The 18123-nt window shown below is 44.4% G+C and overlaps 1 protein-coding gene across 5 annotated transcripts in view; it reads right to left on the reverse strand.

Moving 5' to 3' along the window:
* Positions 1-8171: 8171 nt before the first annotated feature.
* Positions 8172-18123, reverse strand: part of zcchc14 (zinc finger, CCHC domain containing 14) — a 75792-nt gene continuing 65840 nt past the window's right edge. For all 5 annotated transcript variants that reach the window (XM_061917473.1, XM_061917472.1, XM_061917474.1 and 2 more), the window contains 2 exons: positions 14245-15444; positions 8172-8575 (listed from right to left, as the gene is read on the reverse strand). In XM_061917473.1, coding sequence (XP_061773457.1) covers positions 8520-8575; positions 14245-15444 — 1256 coding nt within the window. In that variant the 3' untranslated portion in view covers positions 8172-8519. The remainder of the gene's footprint in view (positions 8576-14244; positions 15445-18123) is intronic.

Here is an 18123-nt window from a genome sequence, read left to right on the forward strand (position 1 = left end):
TTTTGTTTTTTTCTGTCCATTCATGTTTTTCTACACTTCCACACATGTAAGAGTGCAATTGTCCACTTAAAATAAAAGATACAACTTGTAAAGATTTACAGTTAAACTTACATTGAGAGGACGGTACATTCATACTATTAAACTGTACGTTGACTACTCTTAAAAGTTGTAACAAGTTTCAAGTTTTCTGTCCTTTCAGAAGATATAATAAAGTAGTCTCTCCTTTGAGGCACACATTAAAGGCGTTACTAAAACGGCCTTCTTTCATCTCCGTAATATCACTAAAATTCGCTCCATTCTGTCCACTAAAGACACCGATATTATCCATGCGTTTGTTACGTCTCGCCTCGATTACTGTAACGTATTATTTTGGGGTCTCCCCATGTCTAGCATTAAAAGATTACAGTTGGTACAAAATGCGGCTGCTAGACTTTTGACAAGAACAAGAAAGTTTGATCACATTACGCCTGTACTGGCTCACCTGCACTGGCTTCCTGTGCACTTAAGATGTGACTTTAAGGTTTTACTACTTACGTATAAAATACTACACGGTCTAGCTCCATCCTATCTTGCCGATTGTATTGTACCATATGTCCCGGCAAGAAATCTGCGTTCAAAGGACTCCGGCTTATTAGTGATTCCCAAAGCCCAAAAAAAGTCTGCGGGCTATAGAGCGTTTTCCGTTCGGGCTCCAGTACTCTGGAATGCCCTCCCGGTAACAGTTCGAGATGCTACCTCAGTAGAAGCATTTAAGTCTCACCTTAAAACTCATCTGTATACTCTAGCCTTTAAATAGACCTCCTTTTTAGACCAGTTGATCTGCCGCTTCTTTTCTTTCTCCTATGTCCCCCCCTCCCTTGTGGAGGGGGTCCGGTCCGATGACCATGGATGAAGTACTGGCTGTCCAGAGTCGAGACCCAGGATGGACCGCTCGCCTGTATCGGTTGGGGACATCTCTACGCTGCTGATCCGCTTGAGATGGTTTCCTGTGGACGGGACTCTCGCTGCTGTCTTGGATCCGCTTGAACTGAACTCTCGCGGCTGTGTTGGATCCACTATGGATTGAACTTTCACAGTATCATGTTAGACCCGCTCGACATCCATTGCTTTCGGTCCCCTAGAGGGGGGGGGGGGGGTTGCCCACATCTGAGGTCCTCTCCAAGGTTTCTCATAGTCAGCATTGTCACTGGCGTCCCACTGGGTGTGAGTTTTCCTTGCCCTTTTGTGGGTTCTTCCGAGGATGTCGTAGTCGTAATGATTTGTGCAGTCCTTTGAGACATTTGTGATTTGGGGCTATATAAATAAACATTGATTGATTGATTGAGATTCAAAACTTGAATAATAATAAAAATAATAATACTGAATGACACATTTTTAACATTTTATTTTTTACCAAATCCCTCAGGGGTCCCCGGGACCAAGACTTAAGTGGAGGTCCAAATGTATATTTTTTATACTTATATTGTATTGGTTTTTAAAATAAATGGCCCTCGCTTGCTTTGATTATTCAGTGTGCGGCCCTCAGTGGAAAAAGTTTGGACACCCCTGGTGTAGAACTACTGCCAGGTTCCTGACTACAGCGCTAAGCCTTCTGGGTAATATAGTATAGACACGTTTAGCAACACACCATTGTGCTCACTTCCAAGTTGACATGTTTTGTATTTATTTTTGTACTTACCGGTAATATTCTTTTATCCAGGGCAAAACAATTTTGAGACGGAGCAGAATGTCTGCAACTAGTAGGGTTTCTTTTCATGATGATTAGTTCTCGTTAGTATAGTGGAAAATAGCTCTGCCTCTCATGCGGAAGACCAGGGTTCGATTCCCTGACATGTAGAGGTTTTATACCATGAATTGATTTACGTGGACCCCGACTTAAACAAGTTGAAAAACGTCTTCGGGTGTTACCGTTTAGTGGTCGACTGTACGGAATATGTACTGAACTATGCAATCTACTAATAAAAGTATCAATCAATCAATCAAAACCATCACTATTTTAGTTACATTGAATCAAAATAGAGTCATTTGACAATGTGCTCTAAGTATGTGCTTTTACTGCCAACTACTGTCCGCTTTTAAGTCGGGTGGTGTAAAACATCAGTACAGTATTTTGTTTCCCATCGTTGCAAACCTGTGGTTCTGGAGGTTTAGGTTACAAGCAACATTGATGGTACATTTAAAAAATCCCAGGTTGATTCAATGTTACTGGAAAAAAATCTCAAGACATTGCAACTTTCTGAAAAAATGTGATTTTAGGTATTTTAGGCCGCACATCAATTAAAACAAGCCGGCGAAATCCTGCTAAAGGTTGGTGGAACGTGAAATGTGTCCACGCTTTATTACGTGCTTGCCAACCCTCCCGATTTTCCCGGGAGACTCACAATTTTTTTCTCCCTGCGATGAGGTGGCGACTTGTCCAGGGTGTACCCCGCCTTCCACCCGAATGTAGCTGAAATAGGCACCAACGCCCCCCCGCGACCCCAAAGGGAATAAGCGGTAGAAAATGGATGGATGGATGGACTCACGAATTTCAGCGCCCCTCCCGAAAATCTCCCAGGGCAACCATTCTTCCGAATTTCTCACGATTTCCGCCCGGACAACAAGATTGGGGGCCTTAGCGTTCTCTACAACCTGTCATCACGTCTGCTTTTCCTTCATATAAACAGCGTGCCGGCCCAGTCACATGATATACGCGGCTTCTACGCACACATGTGAGAATATAAGGCACACTTGGTCAACAGCCATACAGGTCACACTGAGGGTGGCCGTATAAACGACTTTAACACCGTTACAAATATGTGCCACACTGTGAACGCACACCAAAGAAGAATGACAAACAACATTTTGGGAGAACATCCGCACTGTAACACAACATAACAAATATCCAGAATCCCTTGCAGCACTAACACTTCCGGGATGCTACAATACACTCCACCCCTAAGCACCGAACCCTGCCCACATCTCCCGAATTCGGAGGTCTCAAGGTTGGCAGGTATGCTGTATTACATACTTGCCAACCCTCCCGATTTTTCTGGGAGACTCCCCAATTTCGGTGCCCCTCCCGAAAATCTCCCAGGGCAACCATTCTTCCGAATTTCTCACGATTCCTGCCCGGACAACAAGATTGGGGGCCTTAGCGTTCTCTACAACCTGTCATCACGTCTGCTTTTCCTTCATATAAACAGCGTGCCGGCCCAGTCACATGATATACGCGGCTTCTACGCACATATGTGAGAATATAAGGCACACTTGGTCAACAGCCATACAGGTCACACTGAGGGTGGCCGTATAAACGACTTTAACACCGTTACAAATATGTGCCACACTGTGAACGCACACCAAAGAAGAATGACAAACAACATTTTGGGAGAACATCCGCACTGTAACACAACATAACAAATATCCAGAATCCCTTGCAGCACTAACACTTCCGGGATGCTACAATACACTCCACCCCTAAGCACCGAACCCTGCCGACATCTCCCGAATTCGAAGGTCTCAAGGTTGGCAGGTATGCTGTATTACATACTTGCCAACCCTCCCGATTTTTCTGGGAGACTCCCCAATTTCGGTGCCCCTCCCGAAAATCTCCCAGGGCAACCATTCTTCCGAATTTCTCACGATTTCCGCCCGGACAACAAGATTGGGGGCCTTAGCGTTCTCTACAACCTGTCATCACGTCTGCTTTTCCTTCATATAAACAGCGTGCCGGCCCAGTCACATGATATAGGCGGCTTCTACGCACATATGTGAGAATATAAGGCACACTTGGTCAACAGCCATACAGGTCACACTGAGGGTGGCCGTATAAACAACTTTAACACCGTTACAAATATGTGCCACACTGTGAACGCACACCAAAGAAGAATGACAACATTTTGGGAGAACATCCGCACTGTAACACAACATAAAAAATATCCAGAATCCCTTGCAGCACTAACACTTCCGGGATGCTACAATACACTCCACCCCTAAGCACCGAACCCTGCCCACATCTCCTGAATTCGGAGGTCTCAAGGTTGGCAGGTATGCTGTATTACATACTTGCCAACCCTCCTGATTTTTCTAGGAGACTCCCCAATTTCAGCGCCCCTCCCGAAAATCTCCCAGGGCAACCATTCTTCCGAATTTCTCACGATTCCTGCCCGGACAACAATATTGGGGGCATGCCTTGACGACACTGCCTTTAGCGTTCTCTACAACCTGTCATCACGTCTGCTTTTCCTTCATATAAACAGCGTGCCGGCCCAGTCACATGATAAATGCGGCTTCTACGCACACATGTGAGAATACAAGGCACACTTGGTCAACAGGTCACACTGAGGGTGGCCGTATAAACAACTTTAACACCGTTACAAATATGTGCCACACTGTGAACGCACACCAAAGAAGAATGACAAACAACATTTTGGGAGAACATCCGCACTGTAACACAACATAACAAATATCCAGAATCCCTTGCAGCACTAACACTTCCGGGATGCTACAATACACTCCACCCCTAAGCACCGAACCCTGCCCACATCTCCCGAATTCGGAGGTCTCAAGGTTGGCAGGTATGCTGTATTACATACTTGCCAACCCTCCCGATTTTTCTGGGAGACTCCCCAATTTCGGTGCCCCTCCCGAAAATCTCCCAGGGCAACCATTCTTCCGAATTTCTCACGATTCCTGCCCGGACAACAAGATTGGGGGCCTTAGCGTTCTCTACAACCTGTCATCACGTCTGCTTTTCCTTCATATAAACAGCGTGCCGGCCCAGTCACATGATATACGCGGCTTCTACGCACATATGTGAGAATATAAGGCACACTTGGTCAACAGCCATACAGGTCACACTGAGGGTGGCCGTATAAACGACTTTAACACCGTTACAAATATGTGCCACACTGTGAACGCACACCAAAGAAGAATGACAACATTTTGGGAGAACATCCGCACTGTAACACAACATAAAAAATATCCAGAATCCCTTGCAGCACTAACACTTCCGGGATGCTACAATACACTCCACCCCTAAGCACCGAACCCTGCCCACATCTCCCGAATTCGGAGGTCTCAAGGTTGGCAGGTATGCTGTATTACATACTTGCCAACCCTCCCGATTTTTCTGGGAGACTCCCCAATTTCAGTTCCCCTCCCGAAGATCTCCTGGATTTCTCCCGATATCCGCCCGGACAACAATATTGGGGTCATGCCTTTAAAGCAGTGCCTTTAGTTTCCTCTCCAATCTCCAATCTGTCGTCACAGCTACTTTCCTCCTTTCAAAGAACATGTCGGCCGAGCTACGTAATATATACATCCTTTGCAGACACACACAAGTGAATGCAATACATACTTGGTCAACAGCCATACAGGTCCCACTGAGGGTGGCCGTATAAACAATTTGAACACAGTTACAAATATGCGCCACCCGGTGAACCCACACCAAACAAGAATGACAAACACATTTCGGGAGAACATCCGCACCCTAACACAACATAAACAGAACAGAACAAATACCAAGAACCCCTTGCAGCACTAACTCTTCCGGGATGCTACAATATACACCCCCACTACCACCAACATCCGCCCTCCCCCACTCCACAGACACATCTCCCGAATTCGGGGGACTCAAGGTTGGCAAGTATGATTTATTACATACTTGCCAACGCTCCCGATTTTTCCCGGAGACTCCCAAATTTCAGTGCCCCTCCCGAAACTTTTCCGGGGTAACCATTCTCCCGGATTTCTTCCGATTTTCACCCAGATATTGGGTCGTGCCTTTAAGGCCCTGCCTTTAGCGTTCACTACAACCTGAAGTCAGGTCCGCTTTTTTCCTTCATACAAAGAGCGTGTCGACTCAGCCACATAATATATACGTCCTGTGCAGACACACACAAGTGAATGCAAGGCACACTTGGTCAACAGCCATACAGGTCACACTGTGGGTGGCCGTATAAACAATTTTAACACTGTTGCAAATATGCGCCACACTGTGAACCCAAACCAAACAAGAATGACAAACACATTTAATCATTCATCATTGTCACCGACGTCCCACTGGGTGTGAGTTTTCCTTGCCCTTATGTAGGCCTACCGAGGATGTGGTAGTGGTTTGTGCAGCCCTTTGAGACACTAGTGATTTAGGGCTATATAAGCAAACATTGATAGGTTGATTGGCAACACTAAATTGGCCCTAGTGTGTGAATGTGAGTGTGAATGTTGTCTGTCTATCTGTGTGGGCCCTGTGATGAGGTGGCGACTTGTCCAGGGTGTACCCCGCCTTCCGCCCGATTGTAGCTGAGATAGGCGCCAGCGCCCCCCGCGACCCCGAAAGGGAATAAGCGGTAGGAAATGGATGGATGGATGATTGATTGATGGATTGACATTTCGGGAGAACATTGTGAATTATATTTTATATAGCGCTTTTCTCTAGTGACTCAAAGCGCTTTACATAGTGAAACCCAATATCTAAGTTACATTTAAACCAGTGTGGGTGGTACTGGGAGCAGGTGGGTAAAGTGTCTTGCCCAAGGACACAACGGCAGTGACTAGGATGGCGGAAGCGGGGATTGAACCTGCAACCCTGAAGTTGCTGGCACGGCCGCTCTACCAACCGAGCTATACATCCGCACCGTTACACAACAGAACAAATACCCAGAACCCCTTGCAGCACTAACTCTTCCGGCACACTATAATATACACCCCCACCCCCCCTCACCCGCAGAGGTTGGTAAGTATGCTTTATTAGCATTTTGTGACTTTAATTTATCAACTTTTTTTTGTTCATTGAGCAAAACCCCACAAATATGTAAAATGATGTCAAATAAATCTGGCCATGAACTTGCCAAAATAGAAAAATACTTTATTGTACAAAATTATTTTCTCTCCAAATATGTTTGTTGTTATTAAAATACTGGCATAGGAACATTTTTAAAATCACTTCCCTTTTTTTTTTTTTTTTTTTTTACCAAAAAGGAAGCGATATGCTGGTGATTGATTCTAGTCCCACTTCAACCAACACGAGTCTTCCCATAAGACGTAAAAAAACCATGCTTTTGTACAATCCCACAAAAACATTTCAATAAAGACGGCACATGTCAGTGCTGCACCCTCCCGGGGTTCATTTCAACAGTTCTCTGGGTCCTGCCCACAAACTTGAGTCAACTACTTTTTAACCACAACCTTTTTTGCTGTGTAAAGGATAAAAGCCAACATGATAATCAGGCCCATTGAGGCAAGGACAGACAAAATGGCAACAATGTAGAAAAACATGAACGTAATCACAAAGTCACACTTGATTATCAAGGCAGCAAGAAGCATGAAGAGCTTTAAAGGAGGAGGACATGTCCCATGTAGGATTTTCAGTGGGGCAAAAAAGTATTTAGTCAGCCAGCGATTGTGCAAGTTCTCCCACTTAAAATGATGACAGAGGTCTGTAATTTTCATCATAGGTACACTTCAACTGTGAGAGACAGAATGTGAAAAAAAAATCCAGGAATTCACATTGTAGGAATTTTAAAGAATTTATTTGTAAATTATTGTGGAAAATTAGTAGTCAACCATTCAAAGCTCTCACTGATGGAAGGAGGTTTTGGCTCAAAATCTCACGATACATGGCCCCATTCATTCTTTCCTTAACACGGATCAATCGTCCTGTCCCCTTAGCAGAAAAACAGCCCCAAAGCATGATGTTTCCACCCCCATGCTTCACAGTAGTTATGGTGTTCTTGGGATGCAACTCACGACGAGTTGAGTTTATACCAAAAAGTTCTATTTTGGTTTCATCTGACCACATGACATTCTCCCAATCCTCTGCTGTATCATCCATGTATCCATTTTGGTATAAACTCAACTCGTCGTGTTTGGAGGAAGAAGAATACTGAGTTGCATCCCAAGAACACCAGACCTACTGTGAAGCATGGGGGTGGAAACATCATGCTTTGGGGCTGTTTTTCTGCTAAGGGGACAGGACGATTGATCCGTGTTAAGGAAAGAATGAATGGGGGCTTGAGCCAAAACCTCCTACCATCAGTGTGAGCTTTGAATGGTTGACTACTAATTTTCCACCATAATGTACAAATAAATTCTTTAAAATTCCAACAAAGTGAATTCCTGGATTTTTTTTTCACATTCTGTCTCTCACAGTTGAAGTGTACCTATGATGAAAATTACAGACCTCTGTCATCATTTTAAGTGGGAGAACTTGCACAATCGCTGGCTGACTAAATACTTTTTTGCCCCACTGTATGTTCAAAAAGAGTGAAGATGATTTTCTGTAGTGTCTTTATGGTCTTCAAGCTTGTAAAGTTCCTGACGAAGCAATTCCACTTTTTTAATCCGTCCATGAAACTTACTAATGCCCTTTTTCCCCCCCCGTGTGGAGTTTGACTGTCCTTGTCCTCGGCTGATGCTCCTTATTTGTTGAGGTAACTGCTGTTACAGAACAGAAAATGTTTAGTTTTTTTTCCCACCAGAACAGAAATGGTGGTTGAAGTCTCAGAAGAAAATAATTGCAGTTTTGTTCAAATCCCCAGTCAGTCTCCTGAATCTTTACTGTCAGGGTGAGGCGTGTACTTGAGTCGAAAAGAGCCTGTCAAACACAACAACAAACATTAGTATGCAGGTAAAGGTGCTTCAAGACAAGACATGCCAGTCCAGTAAAACACACATGCCTTAATTACATCGTGATGTTGTGACGCTCACTTTATCAAACAAGCAGGTGGAATGCATTGGTTGTTTATATTTGTATCATTCTTAAAGGCCTACTGAAATGAGATTTTCTTATTCAAACGGGAATAGCAGGTCCATTCTAAGTATCATACTTGATCATTTCGCGATATTGCCATATTTTTGCTGAAAGGATTTAGTGAAGAACATCGACAATAAAGTTTGCAACTTTTAAGGCTATGTGTGCGCGTGACGTCACGAGTTGCAGGGCTCCACACATATTCACATTGTTTTAATGGGAGCCACCAGCAGTAAGAGCAATTTGGACCGAGAAAGCGACAATTTCCCCATTAATTTGAGCAAGGATGAAAGATTTGTGAATTAGGATAAACTATCAAGCGTTTCAGATGTAATTAGACACATTTACTAGGATCATTCTGGAAGATCCCTTATCTGCTTATTGTTTTAATAGTGTTTTATTGAGATTTTAAAGATTGTAAAGACATACATCTGCGGTCCTCTCCATGGTTTCTTATTGTCATCACACTGGGTTGAGTTTTTCTTTGCCCTGATGTGGGATCTGAACAAAGGATGTCGTAGCTTGTGCAGCCTTTTGGGACACTTGTGATTTAGGGCTATATAAATAAACATTGATTGATTGATTAATGGTATTGATCATATCATGGACACCAGCTGGGATGTCAAAGTGTATTACATCAGAGGGTCAAAGAAACAAATTTGCTACAACCCGAGGGCCGGACTGATACAACATTTATGAAAACATTAAAATGAGGGCGCCTATCTCAGCTACAATCGGGCGGAAGGCAGGGTACACCCTGGACAAGTCGCCACCTCATCGCAGGGCCAACACAGATAGACAGACAACACTCACACTCACATTCACACACTAGGGCCAATTTAGTGTTGCCAATCAACCTATCCCCAGGTGCATGTCTTTGGAGGTGGGAGGAAGCCGGAGTACCCGGAGGGAACCCACGCATTCACGGGGAGAACATGCAAACTCCACACAGAAAGATCCCGAGCCTGGATTTGAACCCAGGACTGCAGGAACTTCGTATTGTGAGGCAGACGCACTAACCCCTCTGCCACCGTGAAGCCCAGACCTAACACAATGTACTGTATTTGATTTCATGATTAAATGAATAATCCAACATTTGTGCATGGCTCTAACACTAATTTCAAGTGAAAAAAAATGTCTACAGGCTTACAGACAAAAACAAACTTCCTTCAAAGCAGGGGGCTGTGGCATGAGGGCCGGCTCTAATGCTAATCAAACATCAAAGGGGCCATGGATCATTCATTGACTTTGACTGTAAATGCAGACTTTAATTGTCTTGGCGCCCCCTATGTGCCGCATGGAGTGCACAGCGCCATGGACCAGCCGCTGATAAACTAGCGAGGAGAATGTCCACATCAACAGTTTTGGCCTCACTTCCCATCCGTTTTTATGTCGCCATCTGATACTTTGACCAAAGGGTTGGAATTGGGGGTTAAATCACCATAAATGATTCCCGGGCGCGGCACCGCTGCTGCCCACTGCTGCCCTCACCTTGCAGGGTGATGGGTGAAATGCAGAGAATAGTTTCGCCACACCAAGAGTGTGTGTGACAATCATTGGTACTTTAACCATTTTAACTACAGTTGCACAATAACGAAACTAAAACTCCTATTGATCCAGAGACTTACACTCCCTGATATTGTACACAACAATAAAAACAAGAAACACAATGATTCTGTAAAATATTGAGTTAGTCTCGGTTTTTTGGCCCACAGCTTGAGTTTTGTTTGCCTGTCCCAGATTGTCCAAAGAAAAATCTAAAAAGTAAAAATGTAAGAAAAAAGATCAAAAGAAGTAACGTCATGAGAAGAAACAGAAACTTTGATAATGATAACTAATAGTCATAGGATTGCTACTTATAACACAAAACATACACCAAGTGTTGTCATTAATTATCAATCAATCAATCAATGTTCACCTTAAAACTCATTTGTATACTCTAGCCTTTAAATAGACTCCCTTTTTAGACCAGTTAATCTGCCGTTTCTTTTCTTTTTCTTCAATGTCCCACTCTCCCTTGTGGAGGGGGTCCGGTCCGATCCGGTGGCCATGTACTGCTTGCCTGTGTATCGGCTGGGGACATCTCTGCGCTGCTGATCCGCCTCCGCTTGGGATGGTTTCCTGCTGGCTCCGCTGTGAACGGGACTCTCGCTGCTGTGTTGGATCCGCTTTGGACTGGACTCTCGCGACTGTGTTGGATCCATTGTGGATTGAACTTTCACAGTATCATGTTAGACCTGCTCGACATCCATTGCTTTCCTCCTCTCCAAGGTTCTCATAGTCATCATTGTCACCGACGTCCCACTGGGTGTGAGTTTTCCTTGCCCTTATGTGGGCCTACCGAAGATGTCGTAGTGGTTTGTGCAGCCCTTTGAGACACTTGTGATTGAGGGCTATATAAGTAAACATTGATTGATTGATTGATTATTTATATAGCCCTAAATAACAAGTGTCTCAAAGGGCTGCACAAACCACAACGACATCATCAGTACAGAGCCCACATAAGGGCAAGGAATAACTCACCCCAGTGGGACGTCGGTGACAGTGGCTATGATGACCATGAGAAACCTTGGAGAGGACCCCGGGGAAATTATGTATAGCTTGTGTTCTTAGCATTGACTTTTTTTTGCAAAATGTTTTGACTTTTCAGTATTCGGCCCCTGGTGGATGAAGTTTGGACACTCCTGATCTAGTCGTATGTGTGTGGATGTTCTCATTCATCCAGGTGGTTGTCTTCTCAGGGATCTCAGTCCATCGCTACTGGACTGTTTGGCTTGTCAGATCTAGTCCAGATCTGACCAATCCAAGTCCATGAGCAGGAACTCACTTGGATGAGAGGCCAAACGTCTTCTAAGACAAACCGATCCAGGGTCCCCCAACTTTTTTGGCATTGGGTTAAAAAAAATTGTCTGCGGATTTGAAAGGATATTTAAAAAAATTATAATAATTTGAAAGGACAGATTTATTAATAATAATAAAAAAATAAAAATTAAACTTTTATTATTATTTGTTTACTTGGAACTTCCCGCGGTCTGGATTTAAATTTTGTTGGACCTGTACCTGTACATGCACAATGACAAAAAAGATCAACCATTCATTTTGGACGCTGAATCTGGCCCGCGGGCCGTAGTTTGGGGACCCCTGAACCAAACAGTCCAGTGGCAAACGACTGAATTCCCGGAGATCCTGATCTAGTCACTATGGTATTGTTCATATAACCATACTATACGAGGTATCGATAATAACATCCTATTGCTTTTTTCTCGCCCTCCAGTGATTTAAATACTTGGACGGAACATTGTTTATTTTCCGCCACCGTGGTGAGAATTAGCCTCTTAGAAGCGGCTTTGCACTGTGGATAGACAGCACAATCGTTATAGCTTGCTGTCCAATTTAAGCCGGTTTTCTGGCAAGATAAGCCCCCTCCTGGGGCGGTATAGCTCGGTTGCTAGAGTGGCCGTGCCAGTGTTGTACCGAAATCTGTTACCAATCGGAATTTGTAACTCCAGGGGGCGATGTTCCCATGATGGTTAAACGGCAAGGCCAAAGAGGAGGAGAAGAAGAACGCTTGCGTAAATGGCGTAATCTATCCTTAATGCTGAAACGTCAGTTGTCAGAATTTCAGCATTAATAAATTACACATACTCTGAAAATCAATGACTTGCTTTCATCATAGTATGAGTCCATTGTATCAGCTGTTGATTCTCTCTCACTCACATACATTTTCCAATATAGATAAGGCTATACGTGCACATGCGGTTCAGCTGATACAATGGACTCATACTATAATGAAAGTAAGTCATTGATTTCAAGAATATGTGTAATTTATTAATGCTGAAATTCTGACGACTGACGTTTCAGCATTAAGGATAGATTACACCAAGCGTTCTTCTTCTCCTTCTCTTTGGCCTTGCCGTTTAACCATCAAACAAACGCCATGGGAACATCGATCCCCGCTTCCCCCATCCTAGTCACTGCCGTTGTGTCCTTGGGCAAGACACTTTACCCGCCTGCTCCCAGTGCCACCCAAACTGGTTTAAATGTAACTTAGATATTGGGTTTCACTATGTAAAATGCTTTGACTCACAAGAGAAAAAGCGCTATATAAATATAATTCACTTCACTCCTGGAATTCATGCACTTCCTGCAGCTGTGCATTAGGAATCTAGAAATGTAATTGTGCATCCTTTTTGAGTGAGTACAGTCTTTAGCCATGCAAACAAAGCTCAACATGTGACATCTCTCCAAACAATCATTACCAGGCACATTCACCGGTGTTACGTATCGTCACCCTTTACTTTCACGTACCTACATCTTTAAATGATGACATTTCACCACTACTGTAATTGTTATATGGTATGGACCTCACTATAAAAGTGGGTGACATTGTTATCACCAGGAAGGATGAGATCACCTACCTAGGTTTCATTCTAGAGGCTAATCTTTCCTGTGATAAAATGGCAACCAAGGTGATCAAAAAGGTCAACCAAAGAACGAGATTCCTCTACAGAATCTCCTCTCTGGTCAACAAAAGCACCTTGAGGATTCTAGCGGGAACTCTCATTCAACCCTTCTTCGATTACGCTTGCACCTCCTGGTACCCCAGCACCTCCAAAACCCTCAAATCTAGACTCCAAACATCCCAGAATAAGATAATCCGGTTACTTTTAGACCTCCACCCCAGATCACACCTCAATCCATCCCACTTCTCCAAAGTGGGCTGGCTCAGGGTGGAGGACAGAGTAAAACAACTTGCACTGAGCCTAGTCTATAAAATCCGCTACACCTCCTTGATACCGAAGTACATGTCAAATTACTTCCTTAACGTAAATGACCGCCATAACCACAACACCAGGGGGAGCTCCACAAACCACGTTAAACCCAGATTCCGATCTAACAAAGGTCTTAACTCATTCTCTTTCTATGCCACATCAATGTGGAATGCACTCCCAACAGGTATAAAAGTAAGTGCATCTCTATCCTCCTTCAAAACCGCTCTAAAACAACACCTCCAGGCAACTTCAACACTTTACTAATACCCTCCTCCATTCACATCCCATCTCCCCGGATTATAAACAACTCAAATGTACTTCTAATGTATATACTTGTTCTTATGCTATGTGAACTCACTATGTTCTCTGCTGGCTGTACATATCCTACTAAGTAAGACCTACACTGTTTCAATGTCCACATTTCTCTGTTGATGCAATTGTTGATGACTGAAGTTCTGATATCAACCAAATCTCCTCATCCCACCCCCCGGATTGTAAATAATGTAAATAATTCAATGTACATACTATGATGATTAACTTGTGTGATGACTGTATTATGTTGATAGTATATATTTGTACCATGAATTGATTAACGTGGACCCCGACTTAAACAAGTTGAAAAACTTATTCGGGTGTTACCATTTAGTGGTCAATTGTACGGAATATGTACTGTACTGTGCAATCTACTAATAAAAGTATCAATCAATCAATATTGTGAATAAACTTGAAACTTAAACTTACTTTGTCGTGTAGAATCCATGAGCGGCTGTTTGCAGTCCTCCGCTCTGTGCCCGTTAGCGCCGCAGTTGTAACAAGAAAAGTTCCCCGTGACCCGTCTCTGGCTGCCATTACCCACATTGCCATGTGTGTGGTAGAAGCCGAAGCCTTTATGCTGGTCATGTGACACGTGGCTCTGGCAGTAGAGGGGATGCGGTGCAATCATGGGGTAGGAGAAGGGCACGGCGCCGGTGGCGGTGCCACTGGAAGAGGCCACCAAAGGTCTGAGATGGAGCAGGGGCCCGAGCGTGAAGACGGAGGCGGCCGTGAAGGGCTGCAGGTAGCCGGCCGCAGGAGGGCACCCAGACGGGGCGCCGTACGCGCCGCAGCTGCCCTGACATCCGCACGAGCTGCAAACACAGTGGGTGTGGCCTGGGCTGGGGTCTAATGAGGCGCCGGAGGAGGCGGAGAGGCCAGGGCTGGAGCGAGCAGGGTAGTACATGTTTCCTGGCACTGCGGCAATAGGGACGGTGCCGGCGGTTGGCATGGAAACGAAGCCACTTCCACCAATGGAGCTAGCGGGCTGCGACATGGGCTTGGAGGAGGCGTACGGAGAAAAGGAGGGCGTTGAAGAGGAAAGAGACGGGTAGGAGTAGTACAAGGATGGGGACGAGGAAGAGGAGGAGGAAAGGTGGAACTGGAGGGGTGGTTGGGACACGTGATGGAGGCTGTTTGAGGTGGAGGTCAAAGCAGAGCTGGTCTCCACCATCAGACCCACAGCAGCTCCTGTAGAACCGAGACCCCCTGCAGGGTCATGGAGTATGGAAGAGCCGTCCACTTTGAGCTTGGGCAAAAGATTCTCCAGCCTCATGCCCGCACTAAAGCCCGCACTGGTCCCGGACAGACCTGAGCCCAGAACTTTAGTTCTGTCCTCCATGCACAGAGGGGGCGGCCTCGGCTTTCGCGGGGAAGACAAGATCCGTGCTGGGTTGGAGGTCGGGGAGAGCAGGCTCTGAGGATAGCTGCCTTGAGGGTGGTAGTGAGGAGGAGTGAACGGCAGGTGGGATGAGCTGGACGGAGCGACAGGAGGAGATGGATCCGTTTGGACGGGGAGGACCTGGGCAGTGGGGCGACTGGAGCCTGCGGGGCAGTGGGAGTTGAGGATGAAAATGCACGAGCGGTCCTTCTCGTGACTTCCTCCTACAGCTTCTTGGAGCGAAACACCTGCATGACAAGTAAACATATCAAATACTGAAGTCACAATAAGACACTTAAGGCCTCATCTATTAAGTGAGTATAAACTTTACAATTGTGTGTACTATTAGTGGGCTCGTTGCAGATGATCTACTAAGTCTGCTCGTGCATACAGTATTTGAATGGCTGTCACCATGGAAACACTCATTTTACTCCACAATCATGACAATATATGCTCCAACTGTCCAACCTGTGCTGTCTTTCATGTTGCGCAATATGCAGCACGCCCCAAACTTTTCTGGCTGACGTAGTGGAAAACGGCGGACAGAATCTATTTTCAGAGCACACAAGGTGCTGTGATGGTGCATCTGGAATGATCCAGAAATGCATGCAAGTCTGCATGAAGATGCACATTTATTTCATGTAGGAGATATACTATTAATACACACATTATTATTATATGCATGGAAAAAACAAATCCCCCCAAAAACGCCAAACTGACACCAAAACAAACCATTGTAGTATATTTTAATCGGTGCCTAAAGTCATCCAACAGCTATGAAATGATTAAAAAAAAAACATTTCAAAACAGAGCTCAAATATGTTGACATGCACATGGAAGATGGTGGCATTGCTGCCTTCTTGTGCATAAGTTTGCATGCCCATTTGAATCTTGCTAAATATGGATGCAAAAAAGTGTCGCAGAACAGTTTCAGTTTTGATCAATCACATTGCGAGTGCTAAATGAGTATATTTGCACAGCATTGTGGCCGTTATAAAATGTACCATATTTTCTGCATATTCATGAAGACAGTCTGAATGGATTGCACGTTCTATTTTGGTCATTTATTACAAACCCCGTTTCTATATGAGTTTGGAAATTGTATTAGATGTAAAGATAAACAGAATACAATTATTTGCAAATCACTTTCAACCCATATTCAGTTGAATATGCTACAAAGACAACATATTTGATGTTCAAACTGATAAAAAAAATGTTTGCAAATAATCATTAACTTTAGAATTTCTATGCCATCAAAACGTGACAAAGAAGTTGGGAAAGGTGGCAATAAATTCTGATAAAGTTGAGGAATGCTCATCAAACACTTATTTAGAAACATCCCAGAGGTGTGCATGCTAATTGAGAACAGGTGGGTGCCATGATTGGGTATAAAAGCAGCTTCCATGAAATGCTCAGTAATTCACAAACAAGGATGGAGCGAAGGTCACCACTTTGTAAGCAAATCGTCAAACAGTTTTAGAACAACATTTCTCAACGAGCTGTTGCAAGGAATTAAGGGATTTTACCATCTACGGTCCGTAAAATCATCAAAAGGTTCAGAGAATCTGGAGAAATCACTGCACGTAAGCGATGATATCACAGACCTTTGACCCCTCAGGCAGTACAGCATAAAAACAGACATCAGTGTGTAAAGGATATCACCACATGGGCTCAGGAACACTTCATAGAACCACTGTCAGTAACTATAGTTGGTCGCTACATCTGTAAGTGCAAGTTAAAACTCTACTAGCAAAGCCAAACCCATTTATCAACAACACCCTGAAACGCCGCCGCCTTCGCTGGGCCCAAGCTCATCTAAGATGGACTGATGCAAAATGGAAAAGTGTTCTGTGGTCTAACGGGTCCACATTTCAAATTATATTTGGAAACAGAGGACGTGGTGTCCTCCAGAACAATATGGAAAATAACCATTCGGATTGTTATAGGCGCAAAGTTCAAAAGCCAGCATCTGTGATGGTATGGGGGTGCATTAGTGCCCAAGGCATGGGTAATTTACACATCTGTGAAGGCACCATTAATGCTGAATGGTCCATACAGGTTTTGGAACAACATATGTTGTCATTCAAGCAACGTTATCATGGATGCCCCTGTTTATTTCAGTAAGACAATGCCAAGCCACGTGTTACAACAGCGTGGCTTCGTAGTAAAAGAGTGCGGGTACTTTCCTGGCCCGCCTGCAGTCCAGACCTGTCTCCCATCGAAAATGTGTTGCGTATTATGAAGCGTAAAATACGACAGCGGAGACCCTGGACTGTTGAACGACTGAAGCTCTACATAAAACTAGAATGGGAAAGAATTCCACTTTTAAAGCTTCAACAGTAAGTTTCCGCAGTTCCCAAACGTTTATTGAGTGTTGTTAAAAGAAAAGGTGATGTAACACAGTGGTGAACATGCCCTTTCCCAACTACTTTGGCACATGTTGCAGCCATGAAATTCTAAGTTAATTATTATTTGCAAAAAAAAAAAATTTAGTTTATGAGTTTGAACATCAAATATCTTGTCTTTGTAGTGCATTCAATTGAATATGGGTTGAAAAGGATTTGCAAATCATTGTAGTCCATTTGGCTTCATGGTGGAAGAGGGGTTAGTGCGTCTGCCTCACAATACGAAGGTCCTGAGTAGTCTGGGGTTCAATCCCGGGCTCGGGATCTTTCTTTGTGGAGTATGCATGTTCTCCCCGTGAATGCGTGGGTTCCCTCCTGGTACTCCGGCTTCCTCCTACTTCCAAAGACATGCACCTGGGGATAGGTTGATTGGCAACACTAAATTGGCCCTAGTATGTGAGTGTGAATGTTGTCTGTCTATCTGTGTTGGCCCTGCGATGAGGTGGCGGCTTGTCCAGGGTGTACATCGCCTTCCGCCCGATTGTAGCTCAGATAGGCACCAGCTCCCCCCGCTATCCCAAA

This window comes from Nerophis ophidion, linkage group LG12 (assembly GCF_033978795.1).
Source record: "Nerophis ophidion isolate RoL-2023_Sa linkage group LG12, RoL_Noph_v1.0, whole genome shotgun sequence".
Taxonomy (NCBI): domain Eukaryota; kingdom Metazoa; phylum Chordata; class Actinopteri; order Syngnathiformes; family Syngnathidae; genus Nerophis; species Nerophis ophidion.